The 22077-nt window shown below is 46.3% G+C and overlaps 1 protein-coding gene across 1 annotated transcript; it reads left to right on the top strand.

Moving 5' to 3' along the window:
* Positions 1–1091: 1091 nt before the first annotated feature.
* On the top strand, positions 1092–21172 carry LOC140205360 (insulin-like growth factor 2). The gene is made up of 4 exons (XM_072272955.1): positions 1092–1166; positions 6955–7102; positions 18692–18852; positions 20927–21172. Exons 1-4 carry the CDS (start codon positions 1092–1094, stop codon positions 21170–21172), a joined length of 630 nt encoding a protein of 209 aa, XP_072129056.1.
* Positions 21173–22077: the final 905 nt, after the last annotated feature.

Here is a 22077-nt window from a genome sequence, read left to right as displayed (position 1 = left end):
CCAGGTCACTGAGGCATGCAAGCCTCCCATCCATGACAAAGTGGTGGTCCTCCTGGAAGAGTGAAGTTGTGGGACATCTTTATTAACCCCTAGTTAGACTGCAGATGGAGCACTGGGGTCCAGTTGTAGCCATGCTGTAGGACAGACCCAATATGCAGTGCAGATGAGGCAGAGAAGGTTCACTATCACGGTGGACTGTTTGAGTTACAGGGTGAGACTGGAGAAACGGACTTCATTTTTCCCGGCAGTGGTAGACCCGAGGGTACGGCTGCGTGTACGCTGTCCCAAGGCTGGCCATGGAAGGAGGTGGAGGCTGGACATGGGGCTAGCAGCCACCTCCAGTGTGACAGAAACACCAAAGCAAGGTCCAAAGACCTCATCCTTGGGAGAGGAAGGAGAAGGCGGCTTACACCTGGGATAACGTGAACGACTGGCCCAGGAGAGAGGACTCTGGTGAGCTGCTGTTGGTGGCCTTTGTCCCAGCAGGGGTGAGCGGCCTAGGTATAAATAGGGTAGATTGTAGGAAACTTTAAGAGGTAAAACATGAGAACGTACCTGAGGAAGATTCTTTTCACCGGGAAGTGACTGAGAGTACATTTGAACTGTTCTTGTACCTCTCCCTCCCCCCAAAAAAACTTCTTAATCTGGCTTCTTCCCCCTTTCCTTTCTAATCCTGATGAAGGGCCTCGGCCTGAAATGTCGACTGTTTGTCCACCTCCATAGATGCTGGCTGACCCCTTGCGTTCCTCCAGCACTTTGAGTGTGTTGCTCTGGATTTCCAGAGTCTTCAAAAACTCTTGTGTTCAAGGTATGATAGGGTATCACTCTGATAAGCTGGGAGCAAAGGCACAAAAATGCGCGTATATTTGCAAAAAGGCAAATGCATATGCATGAACCACCGATATACATATACACACTCACACACACACACACACACACACACACACACACACACACACACACACACACTAGAACAAAGTCCTCTAGTTAAGCTTTGATAACCCTGGCTGCAGTCACCAGCCGGGTCACTCTGGGCTGGCTGCTGTAGGAATTTTCCCTGGCTCGTGCCTGCTCCGGGATCCTGCTCGGTAATGGGAAGGTGCTATGCACTCAGCTCCGCAGGGGACTGCCAGGACTCTCCCTTCACACGGATGAACCCTTTCCAGGTAATATTAGAGCATTCCACGTAATCTATCTGCACCACGCCGTCAATGCAGTGATTTCTACGTCTTTCAACCTTTACAACAAAAATACTCCCACAGCTTTCCTGAATCTGAATCACGTTTGATTTCACTGATGTATGTTGTGAGATTTGTGATTTTGCAGCAGCAGTACAGTGCACTCGTAAAGGAATGCTACAAATTACAGTAATATATGTATATTTAAATTGAATTAAATTAAATTAGTGGTTAAAAAAAGAGAGGGTTGGTGGTTTCATGGGCTGATTCATTGCCTGTTCAGGAATCGGATGGCAGAGGGGAAGACGCTGTTCCTGAATCGTTGAGTGTGTGCCTTCAGGCTCCTGTACCTCCTCCCTGATGGTAGTGGAGAGAAGAGGGCACGTCCTGGGTGATGGGGGTCCGTACCGATGGCTGCCGCCTTCATCATGCATTGCCCTTCGAAGACGTCCTCGATGTGGGGGAGGCTTGTGCCCATGACAGGGCCGGCTGAGTTTTATCCCAAGTGCACCGCAAAGCTTATCAGATCTTATAGCACAAAGGAGGCAATCTGGCCCACCCTGTCCACTCTGGCTCACTGAGGGTTCTGTACGATTAATCCCACTCCTCCGAGCCTTCCTCAACTCCCTGCAAACTGCAAGCAATTTGTCCTTTTAAACAATCCTTTCATATCTGCTTCCACTGCCACTACAGGTACAACAATATCATGTCAATACCTAGCTCCCTCTCTTCCTCTCTCTCTCTCTATGTGGCTTCTTGTCAACAGCAAACAAATTGCAAGGTTTGTGCACGGAAAGACCTTGGCCTCGGCCCGAAACATCAGCTATTAATTCCCATCCATAAGTGCTGCCGGACTTGCCAAGCCCCTCCCAGCACGTTTTAAATTTTATTTAGAAATACAGTGTGCCAACAGGCTAACAAACCCCTGGCACCCAAGTACACCCACGTGACTGATTAACTAATTAGAAACATACATAGAAAATAGGTGCAGGAGTAGGCCATTCGGCCCTTCGATCCTGCACCGCCATTTATTATGATCATGGCTGATCATCCAACTCAGAACCCCGCCCCAGCCTTCCCCCCATACCCCCTGATCCCCGTAGCCACAAGGGCCATATCTAACTCCCTCTTAAATATAGCCAATGAACTGGCCTCAACTGTTTCCTGTGGCAGAGAATTCCACAGATTCACCACTCTCTGTGTGAAGAAGTTTTTCCTCATCTCGGTCCTAAAAGGCTTCCCCTTTATCCTCAAACTGTGACCCCTCGTTCTGGACTTCCCCAACATCAGGAACAATCTTCCTGCATCTAGCCTGTCCAATCCCTTTAGGATCTTATACGTTTCAATCAGATCCCCCCTCAATCTTCTAAATTCCAACGAGTACAGGCCCAGTTCATCCAGTCTTTCTTCATATGAAAGTCCTGCCATCCCAGGAATGTTTTAAAAATACTGTTACTGTACCCACCTCTACAGCTTCCCCTGGCCGCTCATTCTACACACCCACCACTTTCTGTGTGAAAAAGTTGCCCCCTGTAAATCTTTCCCCTCTCACCTTAAACTTGACCGAGTTTTTTGAGGAGGTGACGATGGTGATGACTGAAAGAAAGGGTGGGGATGTTGAGGAACTGTGCATCTTAATAAGGTGTTTGACACGGTCCCTTGTGGTGGACTCACCCAGAAGATTAAGACACTTGGACTGTGGGAGGAAACCAGATCACCCTGAGGAAACCTACACCACACAGTAAGAATGTACTAAATCCTAACCGATGGCGATGGAAATTGAATCTGGGTCGCTGGCACTGTAGAGAGTTACACTATCCGCTACCGACGTCTGGTTTCACTTGAGGAAGGGTGATAGGCAAATGGAGGATGGGAGAACGGGAATCGCAATAGAGGCTGGAAGGGTAGTAGCCGAAGGCAACAAAGGGCTGCTGGCGAAGTTAGCGCGATTGCTTCACTGCATCGGTGATCACCGATCGGGCTCCGATTCCCGCCGCTGTCTGTAAGGACTTTGTACGTTCTCCCCGTGACTGCGTAGATTTGCTCTGGGTGCTCCGGTTTCCTCCCACACTCTGAAGACGTACGGTTTAGGGTTAGTGAGTCGTGGGCATGCTATGTGGGCACCGGAAGCATTAGTGACACTTGCGGGCGGTCCCACAGCACATCCTCAGACTGCGTTGGTCATTGAAACATAAACGACGCATTTCCCTGCATGTTTCAATGCACAGAGGGCAAAGAAAGTTAATCTTTCAGGATTTGTAATTTCCTGGGATAGCTTGGAAGTTCGGTATATTTTGGCATTGGATACTTTGGACTGGGACATTTGGGAGTTTGGTATTTTGAAGTTTATGTTACTTTTGCATTGGACATTTTGGGCTGAGACATTTGGGAGTTGGGTATTTTGAGGTTCATAGTAATTTTGCATTGGATATTTTGGGCTGAGGTGTTTGGGAGTTGGGTATTTTGAGGTTTATAGTATTTTTGTGTTGGATATTTTGCATTGGGTAGCTTCTTTCTTTCAGCCTTGATTTCGGGTTGAGGCTGATGAGATTGAAGGACACTGAGAAATGACCTGTTGAATTGTCTGATCACGATAACCCTTCGACACTGCTGTTTCTCACCTTTCCAGTATAAGAATCTTGACGTTCAGGTGAAACGGAAGAAAAGCATTGGGCAAATAAAAAGGTGGAAATTGGAAATTGAAACAGACAAAATGTCCTTAAATTCCCACAAATGCACTCAGAGACTACTTTATTTTCTATCTCTTGTACCTAGTAAGGTGGCCTCTGAGTGTATGTTTGCTGTCTTCTGCTGCTGTAACCCATCCACCTCACAATTCGAAATTTTGTGCATTCAGAGTTGCTCTTCTGCACACCACTGTTGTAACATGTGGTTATTTGAGTTACTGTTGCCTTCCTGTCAGCTTGTACCAGTCTGGCCATTCTCCTCTGACCTCTCTCATTAACCCCATAGAATCTGCTGCTCACTGGATGTTTTTGGTTTTTTGCACCATTCTTTGTAAACTCTAGAGACTGTTGTGCATGAAAATCTCAAAAAATCAGCAGTTTCAGAGATAGTCAAACCACCCCATCTGGCACCAACAATCATCCCATGGTCAAAGTCACTTAAATCATATTTCTTCCCCATTTTGATATCTGGTCTGAACAACAATTAAATCTCTTGACCATGTCTGCATGCTTTTATGCATTGTGTTGCTGCCACATGGTTGGCTGATTTGCATCAGCGAGCAAATACAGGTGTACCTAATAAATTGGCCTCTGAGTGTATATCTCAACGTATACGACAGGCAATTAATTTCTCTGATGTGTGGTCATGGCTGTAAAATAGGTGTCTCCTGCACATTCCATGGTGAGGCCAGTGTGGCACCAGGGGCCTGATTGGCAGGAGTTGCCTGACGGGACAAGCGAGTGGGTAGTTTGGGAGCTGGTGCATCCTGTCAGGCCTGCACAAGCAGCCTCCTCCCAGTCTCCACCCAGCTAACAGGAGACATCGCCACTCGTTTCCAACTCACCACCTGCAGCCTATTTAAACCCAGCTCTCATCCACAGTCCCTCATTCACTCATCAAACCAACCAGCCTCAACCCGAGGCTCTTGGCCTTCAGTTACCTTGTTGCCTGTTGTGTTTAGTATCTGTTCTCTCCTGTTTTGCGTTGCCTCATGGCTCATTATTTAATGGTCCATTCTCCAAGTTATCGCTCATCGCTGAATTGTCTCCATTGCTCTGCTTCTGGGCCAAGTCTCCTCCACACTTCCTGACCCATCCCTTCCACAGCTCATTCTGGGATTTCGTGTGTTTCCAATGTACAGTCTCAGGACCACCCCAAATGCTCTTTACCACTTTCCTAATAAACATCCCAGTCCCCAACTTTTAACCATCCCAGTGTGCGCTGGCAATATCGGAGCCTATCGGAGGAAAGACAGACTCTGGTGTAGAGACGGTGATGAGAGTTTATTCATAAGAATTCCAACAGAACATCGGTTGCTCAGCTGAGCGACACTGTGAGACGTAACATTCTCAAAACTAGGACCCTGCAATTAGTGCTAATCAGGCGTCCACTTAACCAATACAAGAAAAACAGAATCCCTGAGTCTATCAAAATAAACTTAACAAGTTTAAACGGAAGGGACCAGGAGACCACATTACAAATAGCGAGTTGCTCAAGAAAAACACAAGGAACTCTAAATGATTAATGACTCTCGTTATACAACAATTAACCAATTCTGGTGCTCTGAAAACCGGAGCTCAGTGCTCTCCAGTGCCCCACACAGGCCTGAAGAACTCATTACAATAGCTTTCCCTGTTGTTGACCAATCTGACTGGAGGCCTTGGTAGAACCATAAAGAGGGCCTTTTTTGCTTGGTTGTCGGTGACTAGTGGTCGGTATGAGGACGGATTCTTTCCACTTTATATGTCAATAATTAGGCTGGTGGAATCGATGGCTCTGTGGCCAGGTTTGTGGGCAATGCAAAGGTAGGTGGAGGGACAGGTAGTGTTGTGAAAGCAGGGAGTTTGCAGAAGGACTTGGGCAGTTTAGGAGAACGGGCAAAGAAGAGGCCAATAGAATACAGTATTGGGAAGTGTGTGGTCATGCTCTTTGGTGGAAGGAATAAAGGCGTGGACTATTTGCTAAATGGACCAAATTCAGAAAGGCAGGATCAGAATTAGGTTTGTAATATCACTGGCACATGTCGTGAAATTTGTTGTTTTACAGCAGCAATACAATGCAATGTATAATAGAAAAACTGCAAAAACTACAAATTACAATAAGATATATAAATAAGAAATGCAAAAAGAGCAAAAAGTTGTAAGATAGTTTTCATGCATTTATAGTCTGTTCAGAAATCAAATGGCAGAGGGGAAGAAGCTGTTCCTGAATCGTTGCGTGTGTGTCTTCAGGCTCCGGTACCTCCTCCCTGACGGTAGCAATGAGAAGAGGGCACGTCCTGGGTGGTGGGGGTCCTTCATGATGGATGCTTCCCATTTGAGGCATCGCTGTTTGAAGATGTCCTCGATGCTGGGGAGGCTATTCCCCTTGACAGAGCTGGTGACTGAGTTTACAATATTCTGCAGCTTCTTCCGACCCTGTGCAGCGGCCTCTCCATACCATTCTTGGTTTGTTGTGGGAATAAATACGGAACAGTATTTAGCAAGTAACCCCACCCCCTCCATCACCCCTTCCGCCCTTCACCCTGCATATTGACTTTGTGGAGCCCTTTACACCATGCTGAGGGAGAAAGAGGCTTCATTTAATACCTCACCTGAATGATCAGAGAGAAAATGAGAGAGAAGGGAGAGATACAGAGAGAGAGAGAGAGAGAGAGAGAGAGAGAGAGAGAGAGAGAGAAACAGAGAGAGACAGCGTAACAGAAAGTGAGACAGACACAGAAAGAGCAGGAGAAAGAGACAGAGAGAGAGATAAAGAGCAAGACAGAGAGAGAGAGAAGGGGGAGAAAGCTGGAGAATGGGCCATGGTTGAGTGGGCCGAATAGCATTATTCTGTTCCTATGTCTTATGGGGCATGGGATTTTTGGTGGTGGAACAAGCATAGGGGACAGTATTAGGGTTTTAAAGGGATTGGAGTTTTTAGAATTAGGTTTGAGATATAGTTGTTGGTACAAAGATGTTGGGAAAGGTGCTGTTTAAAAGCCAAAGCAATGGAAGATCAAAAAGAATAGGGATTGGTGGGCTGGTAAACCAAGAAAACCATGTTCAGCTGGAGTGGTCGGAGGTAATTCTCCAATTTCCGTCCCTAGGCACCCGGTTCCATGAAGCCATTGTGCGTCTTGTTGGTCCTCACTGCGTGCTTGAGGGTTTCGAGCTCCCGGACAGCGGAGACCCTGTGTGGGGGAGACCTGGTGGACACTCTGCAGTTCATCTGTGCGGACAGAGGCTTTTACTTTGGTGAGAACCCTTCCCCTCCCTCCCTTTGTTTTTAACTATCCCAAGTTCTTTGAATTACCAATCATTGATGACCTGTTCAATTTGTGGAGCAACAAAAAATGCCTTCCTTAATCTTGGCATCGGTTATTCTGACTTGATTTATGAATTGAAATAACAAATGTAGGCAATTTCAAAACCAAGCCTTGTGATAGGGAAATTTCATGGTGATTTTCATGATCAGCAGCCCAAAATCAATAAGATACACACATAAGTAACCAGGAAGCAAAATCCTTATCATCCAGTGTTAATGAAGAGTGTACCACTCTGGTGGGGACGGGGGTGGGGGGAGTCACATGAGTTCCTATTGGTTTTATGGAACTCAATGGGACGCTCCCTAACGGATTGATTATGGAAGGAAGAATGAAAGGCATTTCATGGTTTATTCTGGTCATTTTTTTTTACTTTGCATAATGTTTATTTTGATAAATAAAAGGATCCAAAATACTAGGAGAAACATTCTTCTTTGTCCTCTTAGCTTCACACCGTTTCTCTGCAAGTCAAAACATTTCTCTTCCCTAAACACAAGAGGTTCTGCAGGTGCTGGAAATCCAGAGCAACACACTAACAAAATGCTGGAGGAACTCAACAGGCCAGGCAGCTTCTGTGGAGAGGGGAAAAAGAGTTGATGTTTCAGGTCGTGATCCTTTTTCAGGATTGGAAAGGAAAACACCGGAATAAAAAGGTGGGAGAAGGGGAAGGAGGTTAGTTGTAAGGTGATAGGTGATTTGTGGCTGTGCTAACGGGTCAGGATGAGTACATGGTTGAAGATTCAGGGGGCAGCAGAGATCATAGAGGGGCAGGGTCTCACTGAACTTCCGTCAAGGAGAAGATTTAAACTTCTCCAGGGTAGGCATCCCTCGAACAGACTTTGCAGTGGAGCAGCAAATCATAGGCACAAGAGATTCTGCAGACGCTGGAAATCCAAAGCAACACACACAAAATGCTGGAGGAACTCAGCAGGCCAGAAGCATCCATGGAGAGGAATAAGGAATCAATATTTTGGGCTGAGACCCTTTATCAGGACTGGAATAGAAGCCAGAATAAGAAGGTGAGGGGTACAACATGGATAGGTGAAGCCAGTGAGAGGGGAGATGGGTGGGGGAAGGGAAGATGAAGTAAGAAGCTGGGAGGTGATAGGTGGAAAAGGAAAAGGGCTGAAGAAGAAGGAACCTGATAGGAGAGGAGAGCGGACCACCGGGGAATGGGAAGGAGAAGGGGCACCAGGAGGAGGTGATGGGCAGATGAGGAGAAGAGGCCAGAGTGGGGAATGGAGAAGGAGAGGAAAAGGAGGGGTTAAAATTGGAGAAATTGATGTATTGGAGGCTATCCAGACAGAATATGAGGTGTTGCTCCTCCAGCCAGAGGGTGGCCTCATTGAGGCAGTAGAGGAAGCGATGGATCCGTGTGTTGGAATGGGAATGGGGAATGAATTAAAATGATTGGCCACCAGGAAATCTTTGCAGATAGAGCAAAGATGTTCAACACAAAATAATCTGCAGATGCTGTTGTCAAAGGAACACTCACTATGCGCTGGAGGAACTCAGCAGGTCAGCCAGCATCAGTTGAAAAGATTAGTCGACGTTTCCGGCCGAAACCCTTCGTCAGGACTGAAGGAAGAACTTTGGGGAGGGTTTGAAGAATGCTGGTAGTTGGAAAAAAACAGTAATTTGAAAGACAAAGGGGTGGGGGAGGGGAAGCAGGGAGGTGATTGGCAGGAGAACAATAGTAGAAGGAGGCGGAACTATGAGGGAGGTGATGTGAAATAGGGATAGAGGAAGGGAGGGGGAGGGAATTACCGGAAGTTGGAGAATTCTATGTTCATAGATTTTCAACCCTGGAAGTTCATCAACCTGAAATGGAAGCTGGCTATCTCTCACAGCAGATGCTGCCCGGCCTGCTGAGTGTTCTCTGTTTTTATTTTGGATTTCCAGCATGTGCAGTATTTTGCTTTATATTTTATCTTGCTCTGCACTTTTGCATGCCATCATTATATCGGCTTGCAGAGAAGAACGTTCATGTACGGCCCATTTCTGGGACATCCTGATCCCTCATTCAAATAATGACTGAGTGTATGGCATGTTCCTGGTCTTCTGCCTCTGTAGTCCACATTGTTCTGATGTATTGTGTATTCAGAAATGCTCTTCTGCACCCCACTGTTGTAACACACAGTTACTTGAGTTACTGTCGCCTTCCTGTCAGCTTAAACTAGTCTGGCCTTTCTCCTCGGACCTCTCCCATTAAAACAAGGTGTTTTCGCCCACAGACCGGCCCCTCGCTGGATTTTTTTTTGTTTTTCACACCATTCTCTGTAATCTCTAGAGACTGTTGTGTGTGAAAATCCCAGGAGATCAGCAGTTTCTGAGATGCTCAAACCACCCCATCTGGCGCCAACAATCATTCCGTGGTCAAAGTCACTTAGATCACATTTCGTCCTCATTTTGATGTTGGTTTGAACAACTGAACCTCTTGACCATGTCTGCATGCTTTTATGCACTGAGTTGCTGCCACATGATTGACAGATTAGACAATTGCATTAATGGGCAGGTGCACAGGTGGGAGTCCTGACTGGGTGTTTTTAACCTGGTGTCAATCCAAGAGGGCTTTGTGTACGTTTTACCATGTAGGGTACCATGAGGTTGTCATAGTGATGTAGTGATTAGCACAACACTATTACAGCTTGGGCCATTGGAGTTTGGAGTTCAATTCCAGCATCCTCTGGAGGAAAGTTCGTGCATTCTTCCCGTGTACATTGGGTTTCCTCTGGTTTCCAAAGATGTACCGGTTAATTGGTCATTGTAAATTGTCCCATGATTAGGCTAGGGTTAAATAGGTGGGTTGTTGAGTGGCACTCTAAGGGCCTGTTTCGTGCCGGATCTCTAAATTAAAAAAGAATAAGAGGACTGAAGTTCAAGGCCAGAGTCAGAAGTTTTAAAGGAGATTTGTGGGGTAAGTTTTTTTTATAACAGAGAGGGTTGTTAATATTTGAAAATCACTTCCAGAGGATGAAGTGGAATTATCTACAATCACAATGTTTAAGAGGTATTTAGATAGACATTTGAAAAGGAATTACATAGGAAGATAAATATACCCCATGACTTGATCTCCACAGAAAGCTGTGGAGACCCGAGTCATTGGATAAGTTGAAAGTGGAGGTTGATAGGTTCTTGATTAGTAAGGGCTTCAAAGCTTATGGGGAGAAGGTAGGAGAATGGGGTTGAGGGGGAAAATGAATCAGCCATGATGGAACGATGGGGCAGACGAAGTGGTCTGACTCCTGCTCCTATGTCTTATAGCCCTTATATGGAGCTAAGGAGAGCAATTGGAATTGTGCTGATGGCCAAAAAAGGTCAGCCTGGGCCTGGGGACCATTTCTGTGCCTATGGCTCTAGTCTCCTTCCAGCTGACCAATTTGCTGACCAATCTCTAACCTTGGCCACGTCTTTAGTACTCACGGAGAATGACGTCTCGTAGCATCCTGCGGCCCGCGGACTAAAGCCCCTGTTCTGTCGTATCTTACAAGATCTCACAAAGCAGCAGTATGTTAACGATCGGATCAATTGATAAATATTGAGCTGGGTCTCTGGGGAGAGCTCCCTTTCTTTGGGTCATATTTACATTTGTTAGGTGATATTTACACACGGTGTGGCAGGGGGTGGGAGTGCTGACTGGGTGTATTTAACCTGATGTCAGTTCAAGAGGGCATGTTTGCCTGGCTTTGCTCATGGCCAACAGGTCCTGAAGCTTCATGGAAAGCTAGACAATAGATTAATTAAAGTATTCGCAATGTTTTGAGACAACCTCCATTCAGTATTTCATCTGCTCTCTGTCTGATTGCCAGCAGCAAGTATGACATATCAGGGAAAATTTTGGTGGCCCTCTATCTTTTAAAAACTAATTTCTCTAAATTGCCCAACACACAGAAAATACCAGTGGAACGCGACCACTTTCAGATTCAGATTCGGCCGATGTTTCACGCTTATAGTGAAAGTCAGGCAGCATCAATGGATGGGAATAAACAGTCGATGCTTTGGCCAAGACTCTTCATCGGGACCGGAGAAAAAAGAGGGCAGAAACCAGAGTAACAAGGCTGGGGGGAGAGAGGACAGAGTACTAGCTGGTAGGTGATAGGTGAGACCAGGTGAGGGGGAAGATACCCTTTCCTTTCCAGACCTGGTGAAGGGTCTCAGGCCGAAACATCGATTGCTTATCTCCCTCCACAGATACTCCCTGTCCTGCTGAGTCCTCAGAATCAGAATCAGAATCAGGTTTATTATCATCGGCATGTGACGTGAAATTTGTTAACTTAGCAGCAGCAGTTCAATGCAATACCTAATCTAGCAGAGAGAGAGAGAGAGAGAGAGAAAATAATAATAAATAAAATAAAACATAATAAATAAACAAGTAAATCAATTGTGTATATTGAATTGATTATTAAAAATGTGCAAAGAGAGACATGCTGTATATTAAAGTAAGTGAGGTAGTGTCCAAAGCTTCAAAGTCCATTTAGGAATCGTTTGTCAGAAGGGAAGAAGCTGTTCCTGAATCGCTGAGTGTGCGTCTTCAGGCTGCACTGCCTGAGTCAGTGGTGGAGGCAGATACACTAGTGGAGTTTAAGAGACTACTAGACAGGTATATGGAGGAATTTAAAGAGGGGGGCTTATATGGGAGGCAGGGTTTGAGAGTCGGCACAACATTGTGGGCCGAAGGGCCTGTACTGTGCTGTACTATTCTATGTTTCTATCTATGTTTCTGTACCTCCTACCTGATGGTAACAGTGAGAAGAGGGCATGCCCTGGGTGCTGGCGGTCTTCAATAATGGACGCTGCCTTTCTGAGACACCGCTTCCTGAAGATGTCCTGGTACTTTGTAGGCTAGTGCCCAAGATGGAGCTGACTAGATTTACAACCTTCTGCAGCTTCTTTCAGTCCTGTGCAGTAGCCCCTCCATACCAGACGGTGATACAGCCTGTCAGAATGCTCTCCGCGTACAGCTATAGAAGTATTTGAGCGTATTTGTTGAAATGCCAAATTGCTCCTAATAAAGTGTGGTTGAGATTATTCGGGCAGTGGGCGAGCCAGCCCTCTTGTTTTTTTTGATCTTGTCATTTGAGATTCAGTGTCACGCAACCCTACCACTTTGATCTGGCCCACGCCTTCACTAACCATGTCCAACACTTGCCTTTATTAGATCTTGCCCCTCCTTCCACAAGTTATCGGGATTGTGGGGGTGTGGCCAGGGTTAATCGTGGTGTGCCTAGGGTTAGTGGGGGTATGTGCCCATTTGGACTTTAGGGTTAGGTTTGAGGGTAGGAATGGTGGGTTTATCTCTAGGGCCTGGAGAGGTAAAGTTGTGGCGTTTTGTGTGGTGAGGTTTGAGGTGCTATGGCAGATAGGGCAGTGTAGTGGAGCCAGTTTAATCTGGCCCATACATTTCGTGTGTGTTGCTTAAGATTTCCAGCATCTGCAGGATCTCTTGTGATTATAAATCGCCCTCCCACTCCCATCGCCATTACACTTTATTCTGCATTGTTTTTGTTTTACCTTGTTCTACCTCAATGCACTGTGTAATGATCTGATCTGTTTGAACAGTATGGTCCTGCTGAAGGGTCTCAGCCTGAAACATTAACTGTTTATTCCTTTTCATAAATGCTGCCTTTCCTGTCGAGTTTTATTTTTAATTTTATTTAGAGAATTGGCCCTTCTGGCAAATAAGCCACGGCTCCCAGCAGCCCACCGATTTAACTCTAGCCCCATCACAGGACAGTTTACAGTGACCAGTTAACCTGCCAACTGTTACGTCTTTGGACTGGAATGAACAAGAGTTTGATGTTTCCTATGGTGGGGGAATCTAAGACCAGAGGACACAGACTCAGAATAGAGAGACGTCTATTACAACAGAGATGAGGGGGAATTTCTTTAGCCAGAGGGTGGTGAATCTGTGGAATTCTTTGCCTCAGGCAACTGTGTGGCCAAGTCTTTATGGATATTTAAAGCAGAGGTTGATAGATTATTGATTGGTCAGGGCATGAGGGATACTGGGAGAAGGCAGGAGACTGGGGTTGAGGGGGTAAATGGATCAGCCATGATGAAATGATGGAGAAGACTTGATGGGCCAAATGGCCTAATTCTTCTCCTATATCTTTTGGCCTTATGATCTTATAGTCCCCCAGAAGAAACCTACATGGTCGTGAGGAGAACATACAAACTTCTTACCGATGGTGCTGGAATTGAACTCCAAGCTCTGGCGATCCGGCTGTGATAGCATCGCACTACCATTCCTCCAGCATTTCGTGTGCTTAGCAAGACAAACTTTTCACTCTTCCTTGATGCAAGGCTGAGCATCCGAGTTGCAAGAAAAAATTGGATAGCTTAGGACTTTATCCCCTGGAGTGTAGAAGATTGAGGAGAGATCGGGTAAATACAGGCAGGCTTTTTCCATGAGGTTGAGTGGGACGACAACCAGAGGTCATGGGTTAAGGGTGAAAGGTGAAAAGTTTAAGGGGAACCTGAGGGAAAACTAGTACTTTTCTATGACTCTGTGACTCTACGTGTGAAAATAATAAATGATGTGATATTTACTCGGCTCTGCACAGAACTGAGGCTGAGGCTGCGGCCTACACCGGCTGCTCCGGGTTTGTGTCTGTGGGCTCACTTTCATTCTGAATGCTATTTGCTTGCTTTTATTGTTTGAATGATTTGGGTGTTTGATGGTATATTTTTTTATGGGTTCTATGTTTTGTGACTGCCTGTAAGGAGACAAATTTCAAGGTTGTATTATATATAAGACCATAAGACATAGGAGCAGAAATAGGCCATTCAGCCCATCGAGGCATCTCCACCGTTCCATCATGGCTGATCCCGGATACCACTCAATTCCTTACCCCTTCTCGCCATACCCCGACCGATCAGGAAACGATTAACTTCCACCTTAAATGGCCTCCACCGCAGTCTGGGGCAGAGCATTCCACAGATTCACTACTCTCTGGCTAAAAAAATCCTCCTTATCTCTGTTCTAAAGGGTTGTCCCACCATAGGAAACATCCTCTCCACATCCACCTTTCAACATTCGGTAGGTTTCAGTGAGATTCTCCCACCCGCATTCTTCTAAATTCCAGTGAGTAAAGGCTGCCAAAAGCTCCTCATATGTTAACCCCTTCATTCCCAGATTCATCCTCATGAACCTCCTCTGGTTTCTCCCTAATAACAACACATCCTTTCTGAGATATGGGGCCCAAAACTGTTGACAATACTACAAATGTGGTCTGACTAATGTCTTATAAAGGCTCAGCGTTATCTTCGCTTTTATATTCTATTCCCCTTGAAATAAATGTCAACACTGCATTTGCCTTCTTTACCACAGACTCAACCTGTAAATTAACCTTCTGGGAATCCTGCACAAAAACCCTTAAATCCCTCTACACCTCTAATGTTTGAACCTTCTCCCCATTTAGATAATAGTCTGCACTATCATTCCTTTTACCAAAATGCATTACCATACATTTCCCAATACTGTATTCTATCTGCCATTTTTTTGCCCATTCCTCATTCTTCCTGCTGCAATTACATTGCTTCCTCAGCACTACCTAGCCCTCTACCTATCTTCGTATCATCTGCAAACTTTGCCACAAAGCCATCAATTCCATATCTAAATCATTGACAAACAATGTGAAAAGTAGCAGTCCCAGTACCTACCCCTGAGTCACTGGCCGCCAACCAGAAAAACCCTTTTATTCCCACTCGCTGGCTCCTGCCTGTCAACCATTCTGCTCTCCATGCCAGTATCTTTCCTGTAACGTCATAGGATTTTATCTTGTTAAGCCGCCCCATGTGTGGCACCTTATCAAATGCCTTCTGAAAATCCAAGTAAATGACTTCCACTGCCTCTCCTTTGTCCACCCTGCTTGTTACTAACTCTAAGAGATTTGTCAGGAAAGATTTCCCTTTACAGAAACCATGCTAACTTTGACTTATTTTATCATTAGTCCCCAAGTACCTCGAAACCCCATCCTTAATAATAGACTCCACTTTCCCAACCAATGAGTTTAGACTAATTAGCCTATAATTTCCTTTCTTTTGCTTTTCTCCCTTCTTAAAAAGTATACCTTGAACTTTGAACCTAAGATATCGGAACAGAATCAGGCCATTCATCCCATCCGATCATGCCTGATTCATTATCTCTCTAGGCTGTGTGGAGAGGGGGAACCGGCTACATGGGCAACAACTTGCTCTCCATATCGTACTGCCCTGGTTTGTGTGTCATGTATCGTACTGCCCTGGTTTGCGTACTGGTTTGTGTATCATGTAGACAGCTGAGACGCAACAACCATGGTCAATCCCGATCGAAGGAGGGTCTGAACAGCCACACCTTAAAATCTCTCTCCCTTTAAAAAAAGCTAAATCATTTATCCTGACTCAATGTCATCATGTATTTCTCACAACACACACAGAAAATGCTGGTGAACGCAGCAGGCCTTCTATAGGAAGATGCTGTCTGGCCTGCTGCATTCACCAGCATTTTTTGTGTGTGTTGCTTGAATTTCCAGAATCTGCAAATTTCCTCGTGTTTATGTATTTCTCACGATCAATCACTGGCAATTTAATTTTTTTTAATCCAAATTTCCACATCTCATCCACACGAGGCACACACTCAACGATTCAGGAACAGCTCCTTCCCCTCTGCCATTTGATTTCTGAATGGGCATTGAACCCATGCACACTACCTCACTACTTTCTTATTTCTATTTTTGCACTAATTTAACTATGTTATATATATAATACTTACTGTAATTCACAGTTTTTTCAATTATGATGTATTGTACTGCTGCTGGAAAGGCAACAATTTCACAATATATACCGGTGATATTAAACCTGATTCTGATTCTGACTCTAAATAATTCTGAATTCTGATATCAATAATCCAGCCTTTTGAGCCAAGTTGGAAAATAAACACATTTTTGAATCTTGAACTACTGAGTATACAAAGACTTCTGTAACAATGAAGCAAAGGGATACTGTGTACAATGCTAGGTGTGGGGGAAGAGCGGGTGTGGGATAATAATAGACTTTCAAAGAGCTAGTACAGGAATGATGAGCTGAATGGCCTCACATTCTGTTGTATTCTAAGATTCCGGAAATGAAAAAAAATTCTCCTTCAGCCTATTTGTTCATATTGATTAAATAGAGCACGTTACAGGCTCTAGGTCTGTGCTGGATTAGGATACAAGCAGAGTAAAGCTGCCACTACACTTACACGCTGAACACTCCTAGGACAGGGCTGGTCTTAGATACAGAGTGAAGCTTATAAACACAAGAGATTCTGCAGATGCTAGAAATCCAGAGCAACACACACACACAAAATGCTGGAAGAATTCAATAGGTCAGGCATCATCTGTGGAAGGGAATACCCCCTCCATAGATGCAGCACGATCTGCTCAGTTTCTCCAGCATTCTGGGTCTGTGGCTCCATATAACCATATAACAATTACAGCACGGAAACAGGCCATCTCAGCCCATCTAGTCCGTGCCGAACTCTTACTCTCACCTAGTCCCACCCACCTGCACTCAGCCCATAACCCTCCATTCCTTTCCTGTCCATATATCTATTCAATTTAACTTTAAATGACAACATCGAACCTGCCTCAACCACTTCTGCTGGAAGCTCGTTCCACTCAACTACCACTCTCTGAGTAAAGAAGTTCCCCCTTATGTTACCTCTGAACTTTTGTCCTTTAACTCTCAACTCATGTCCTCTTGTTTGAATCTCCCCCACTCTCAATGGAAAAAGCCTATCCACGTCAACCCTATCTATCCCCCTCATAATTTTAAATACCTCTATCAAGTCCCCCCTCAACCTTCTACGCTCCAAAGAATAAAGACCCAACTTGTTCAACCTTTCTCTGTAACTTAGGAGATGAAACCCAGGTAACATTCTAGTAAATCTTCTCTGTACTCTCTCAATTTTGTTGACATTTTTCCTATAATTCAGTGACCAGACCTGTACACAATACTCCAAATTTGGCTTTACCAATGCCTTGTACAATTTTAACATTACATCCCAACTCCTATACTCAATGCTCTGATTAATAAAGGCCAGTGTACCAAAAGCTTTCTTCATCACCCTATCCACATGAGATTCCACCTTCAGGGAACTATGCACCATTATTCCTAGATCCCTTTGTTCTACTGCATTCTTCAATGCCCTACCATTTACCATGTATGTCCTATTTTGCTTAGTCCTACCAAAATGTAGTACCTCACATTTATCAGCATTAAACTCCATCTGCCATCTTTCAGCCCACTCTTCTAACTGGCCTAAATCACTCTGCAAGCTTTGAAAACCTACCTCATCATCCACAGCTCCACCTATCTTAGTATCATCTGCATATTTACTAATCCAATTTACCATCCCATCCCTCTACACTGTTCCATTGAATGAAGAGCCTGAATGGATCAGTAGATATGCAGATAATACCGAGGTTAGGGGCGAGGAAGACTATCATGGCTTGCAGCAGGATCTGGACCTATTGGATAATTGGCAGATGAAATTTAATGCCGACAGACGCAAGGTCTTGCACTTTGGTGGGACCAACCAGGGTAAGTGTTATACAGTGAGCTGTGGGGCACTGAGAAGTGCGGTAGATCAAAGGGAACTGGGAATACAGGTTTATAATTCATTGAAAGTGGTGTCACAGGTAGATAGGGCCATTGAGAAAGCTTTTGGCATGTTGGCCTTCATAAATCAATATATCGAGTACAGGAGATGGGATATTATGTTGAAGTTGTATGAGACATCGGTGAGGCCAAGTCTGGAGTACTGTGTGTGTTTTTGGTCACCTACCTACAGGAAAGATGTAAATAAGGTTGAAAGAGTTCAGAGAAAATCTACAAGGATGTTGATGCATCTGTATGACCTGGGTTACATGGAAAGATTGAATAGGTTAGGAATTTATTCCTTGGGATGTAGAGATTGAGAGATTTGATAGAGGTATACAAAATTATGAGGGGCATAGATAGGGTAAATGCAAGCAGGCTTTTTCCACTGAGGTTGGGTAGGACGACAATGAGAGGTCATGGGTTAAGAGTGAAAGGTGAAAGTTTTAAGCGGAAACTTCTTCGCTCAGAGGGTCATGAGCTGCCAGCGCAGGTGGTGCAGGCGAACTCTATTTCAATGTTTAAGAGAAGTTTGGATAGGTACATGGGTGGCAGAGGTATGGAGGGCCATGGTCCCAGTGCAGGTCAATGGAAGTAGGCAGTTTAAATGGTTTGGCATTGACTACATGGGCCAAAGGGCCTGATTCTGTGCTGTACTTTTCTATGACTCTATACCTTAGAGAACAGGGACATTGTTAGATACAGAGCTAGGCGGTAGGGATTATATTTATTATTATCACTGATATACCGGTATGCCATGAAATTTGTTGTTTTGCTGCATCAGTACAGTGCAATACTAGAATATACTGTAAGTGATCGGGCACATACTCGAGGCAGGGAGGCTGCGCATCCTGCCACATACTTCTCTGCTGCTTAACGCCTCCAATTTCCTGGTTGCCAGTCAGCAAGACGGGCCGCCGGAGCCGACAGAACCGAGGCATTGTGGAGGAGTGCTGCTTCCGTAGCTGTGACCTCCTGATCCTGGAGACCTACTGCGCCACCCCGCAAGATGGCGCCCACACCCCGCCACCCACAGCACCGCACCGCCCACTGCTGCACCGGGTAAGGCTCGTGTCGTCCCCTCCTCCCGCGTCGGTGGAGAAGTCTCCTTCCTCGTTGGCGCTGAACGATAACTCTGACGTAGGACGGGTGAGATCACCTCTGCTTCATCCGCTAAGAGTTGGGTTTCCCTAGTGGCCAATCATCCTAATTCCTACCCGCATTCCTGTTCTGACATGTCGATCCACGGCCTCCTCTTGTGCCACCATGGGGCCACCCTCAGGGTCGAGGAGTGACACCTTATGCTCCATCTGGGTACCCTCCAACATGATGGCATAAATATTGACTTCTCCTTCCGGTGAACAAATCTCCCCCCCTCCCCACTCGGACCTTTCATTTCCACTGTCCTGCCAATTACTTTCTGCTGGATTCCCTCTTCCTTCCCTTACTCCCACGGTCCACTCTCCTCTCCTCTCAGACTCTTTCTTCTCCGGCCCTTGACCTTTCCTTCCCACCTTGCTTCACCTATTGCCTTCCAGCTAGTCTCCTTCCCCTCCCCCCACCTTTATATTCTGGCATCTTCCCTCTTACTTCTCAGTCCTGAAGAAGGTCTCGGCCCGAGACGTCGACTGTTTACTCTTTTCTATAGACGCTGCCTGACCTGCTGAGTTCCTCCAGCATTTTGTGCGTGTTGCTTTGCATTTCCAGCATCTGCAGACTTTCTTGTGTGTATGATATTTACTGCCCATAACTAACCACACTTGAGAAGCCAATGGCAAACAACTTTTCCACACATAATTAGGTCTGGTGTATAAAACCATAAGACACAGGAGCAGAATTAGGCCATTCGGCCCATCGAGTCTGTTCCGCCATTCCATCATGGCTGATTTATTATCCCTCTCAACCCCATCTCCTGCCTCCTCCCCGTAACCTCGGACACCCTTACTAATCAAGATCCCATTAACCTCTGCTTTAAATATACTCAATGACTTGGTCTCCACAGCCATCTGTGGCAATCAATTCCACAGATTCACCACCCTTTGGCTAAACAAAATTCCTACTAATCAACACGCACAAAATGCTGGAGGAACTCAGCAGCCAGGCAGCACCTATGGAAAAGAGTCTTGCGAGACCATGGATCTGCGCCTGGAAAGTCTTCACTCTCCAGGGTGCAGGCCTGGGCAAGGTTGTATGGAAGACCAGCAGTTGCCCATGCTGCAAGTCTCCCCTCTCCACGACACCGATGTTGTCCAAGGGAAGGGCATTAGGACCCATACAGCTTGGCACCAGTGTCGTCGCAGAGCAATGTGTGATTAAGTGCCTTGCTCAAGGACACAACACGTTCCCTCGGCTGGGGCTCGAACTCACGAACTTCAGGTTGCTAGTCCAATGCCTTAACCACTTGGCCACGTGCCCACGCTAAGAATAAACAGTCAACATTTTGGGCCGAGACCCTTCATCAGGACTGGAAAGGAGGAGCAGAAGTCAGAGTACACTCGATGGGCCAAATGGCCTAATTGTGGTCCTATGTATTATGGGTGGCGGGGTGGAGAAACGTCTCTACCAAAGGAGGTGTAAGGTGCTCCTTCCCCCCGCTAGCCTGTAGGTCACCCTGGGGCAGGGTGTAGCACCTGCTTTGCCATGTCCTCCCGATCAGGGTCATGTGAAGCCAGAGGGAGCAAGTGGTGGATGGTCGCATGAGCAGATGGTGCAGGTCACAAGTCCTGGTTATGCGACCCACTGACACCAGGCAGACAGTCTTTGAAAGGTATTGATAATGGCTGGGGTCACCCGTCTAGTAAAGACACTGCCCAGAAGAAGGCAATGGCAAACCACTTCGGTAGAAAAATTTGCCAAGAACAATCATAATCATGGGAAGACCAACATTATATGACACGGCACTTAATGAACTAACATATATCTTCTATACATAGAGTGATTGTATGTAAACACTAGGCTGTACATAAGGTGAGTTTGTGGGTGGAGGTGTTGATCAACCTTACTGTTTTTGAGTCTGGTGGTCCTGGTCTGGTGTTTATGCCACACATCCCAAAGTTTGAGTGTCTGAAGGGTAAACTCAATGCCCAGCCTCCAGAATTAACAGTGCGTCCGTTCTGTTTCTCCCCTCGTCAAACAGATCATGGGGAAGCGGTCTCTCGACGTTGAACGGGAGGATTCGCCGGGTCTCGGAAGACAGCCCGAGAACCGCTGGAGCCACACCAGTCTCGTCTCCGGAGCCAAGCACAACGTCCGCGGTGGCCAGAGAGGGGAGAAGGCGCGGCCGTCCCAGTCCTCGCCCCAGCGCTGGATGCGGTCAGGCAGGGCGCTGCACCCTTTGCGCAGCGACCTGCTCTCCCCCCTCCGACAGACTAAGCCATTCTGACCTGGACAGTGGGGGTTGGAGCAGATGGAGGCTACCTTTGAGGAGGACTCTGCAGTGTGGCCAGTCCGCAAAGCTGTTCGCCCCGACAGAGTCAATGTGAGGGACAGTTGGAAACATCGAATTCTCAGGGGACATCTGTGGAGAACCCCTCCCTCTGCTCCACAAAGAAACCTTTTGAGTTCCCGGCGTTCAAGGAGTTGGCTGTTTTAACTGATGGTGTTGGGTGGAGGGGGTGACTGAAGGCCCCTCTGCCTTCTGTCCTCGCCTTCATTTGGTCTGACTGCTTGGGAGGCATTGATATACGCAGGAATTGTGAGCAGGTCGGGTGATGTACGCAGGAATTGTGAGCAGGTCGGGTGATGTACGCAGGAATTGTGAGCAGGTCAGGTGGGGCTGGGCAGAAGCAGACATGAAATCCTAAACCCCTCCTTCCTGTGACCAATCACACATCGGTTCATTGTTTATTTATTTATTGAGATTTATTGAGATGTGGAACAGGCCCAGCAACCCCCCCCGCCCCCCGATTTAACCCCAGCCTAATCACAGGACGATCCACAGTGACCAAATCACCTACTAGCCAGTACGTCTTTAGACTGTGGGAGGAAACCAGGGTGCTCGGGGAAAACCCACGCACTCCACGGGGAGGGCGTATGGACTCCTTACAGATGATATCGCAATTGAACTGAGCTGTAATAGTGCCGCGCTACCACGGCACCCTTCTGGCGGCACGGTCTCACCCGTGCGCCCCAGCCTCGCCCGTGTCCTCTGGTCCCAGCCCCGGCAAACCCGACCCTCTCACTCGCACGTGTGTGCAATACGAGACCAGCCTACAAGCCTAGCAGATCCTAGACTCGTTCCCTCCAAATGAACAGTAGATCCTGAAGTTCAAGGGCGTGTGCCTGGCT

Source organism: Mobula birostris, chromosome 11 (assembly GCF_030028105.1).
Source record: "Mobula birostris isolate sMobBir1 chromosome 11, sMobBir1.hap1, whole genome shotgun sequence".
Lineage (NCBI taxonomy): Eukaryota > Metazoa > Chordata > Chondrichthyes > Myliobatiformes > Myliobatidae > Mobula > Mobula birostris.
The sequence above is the reverse complement of the archived record's forward strand: the minus strand, read 5'-3'. Positions and strand labels throughout refer to the sequence as shown.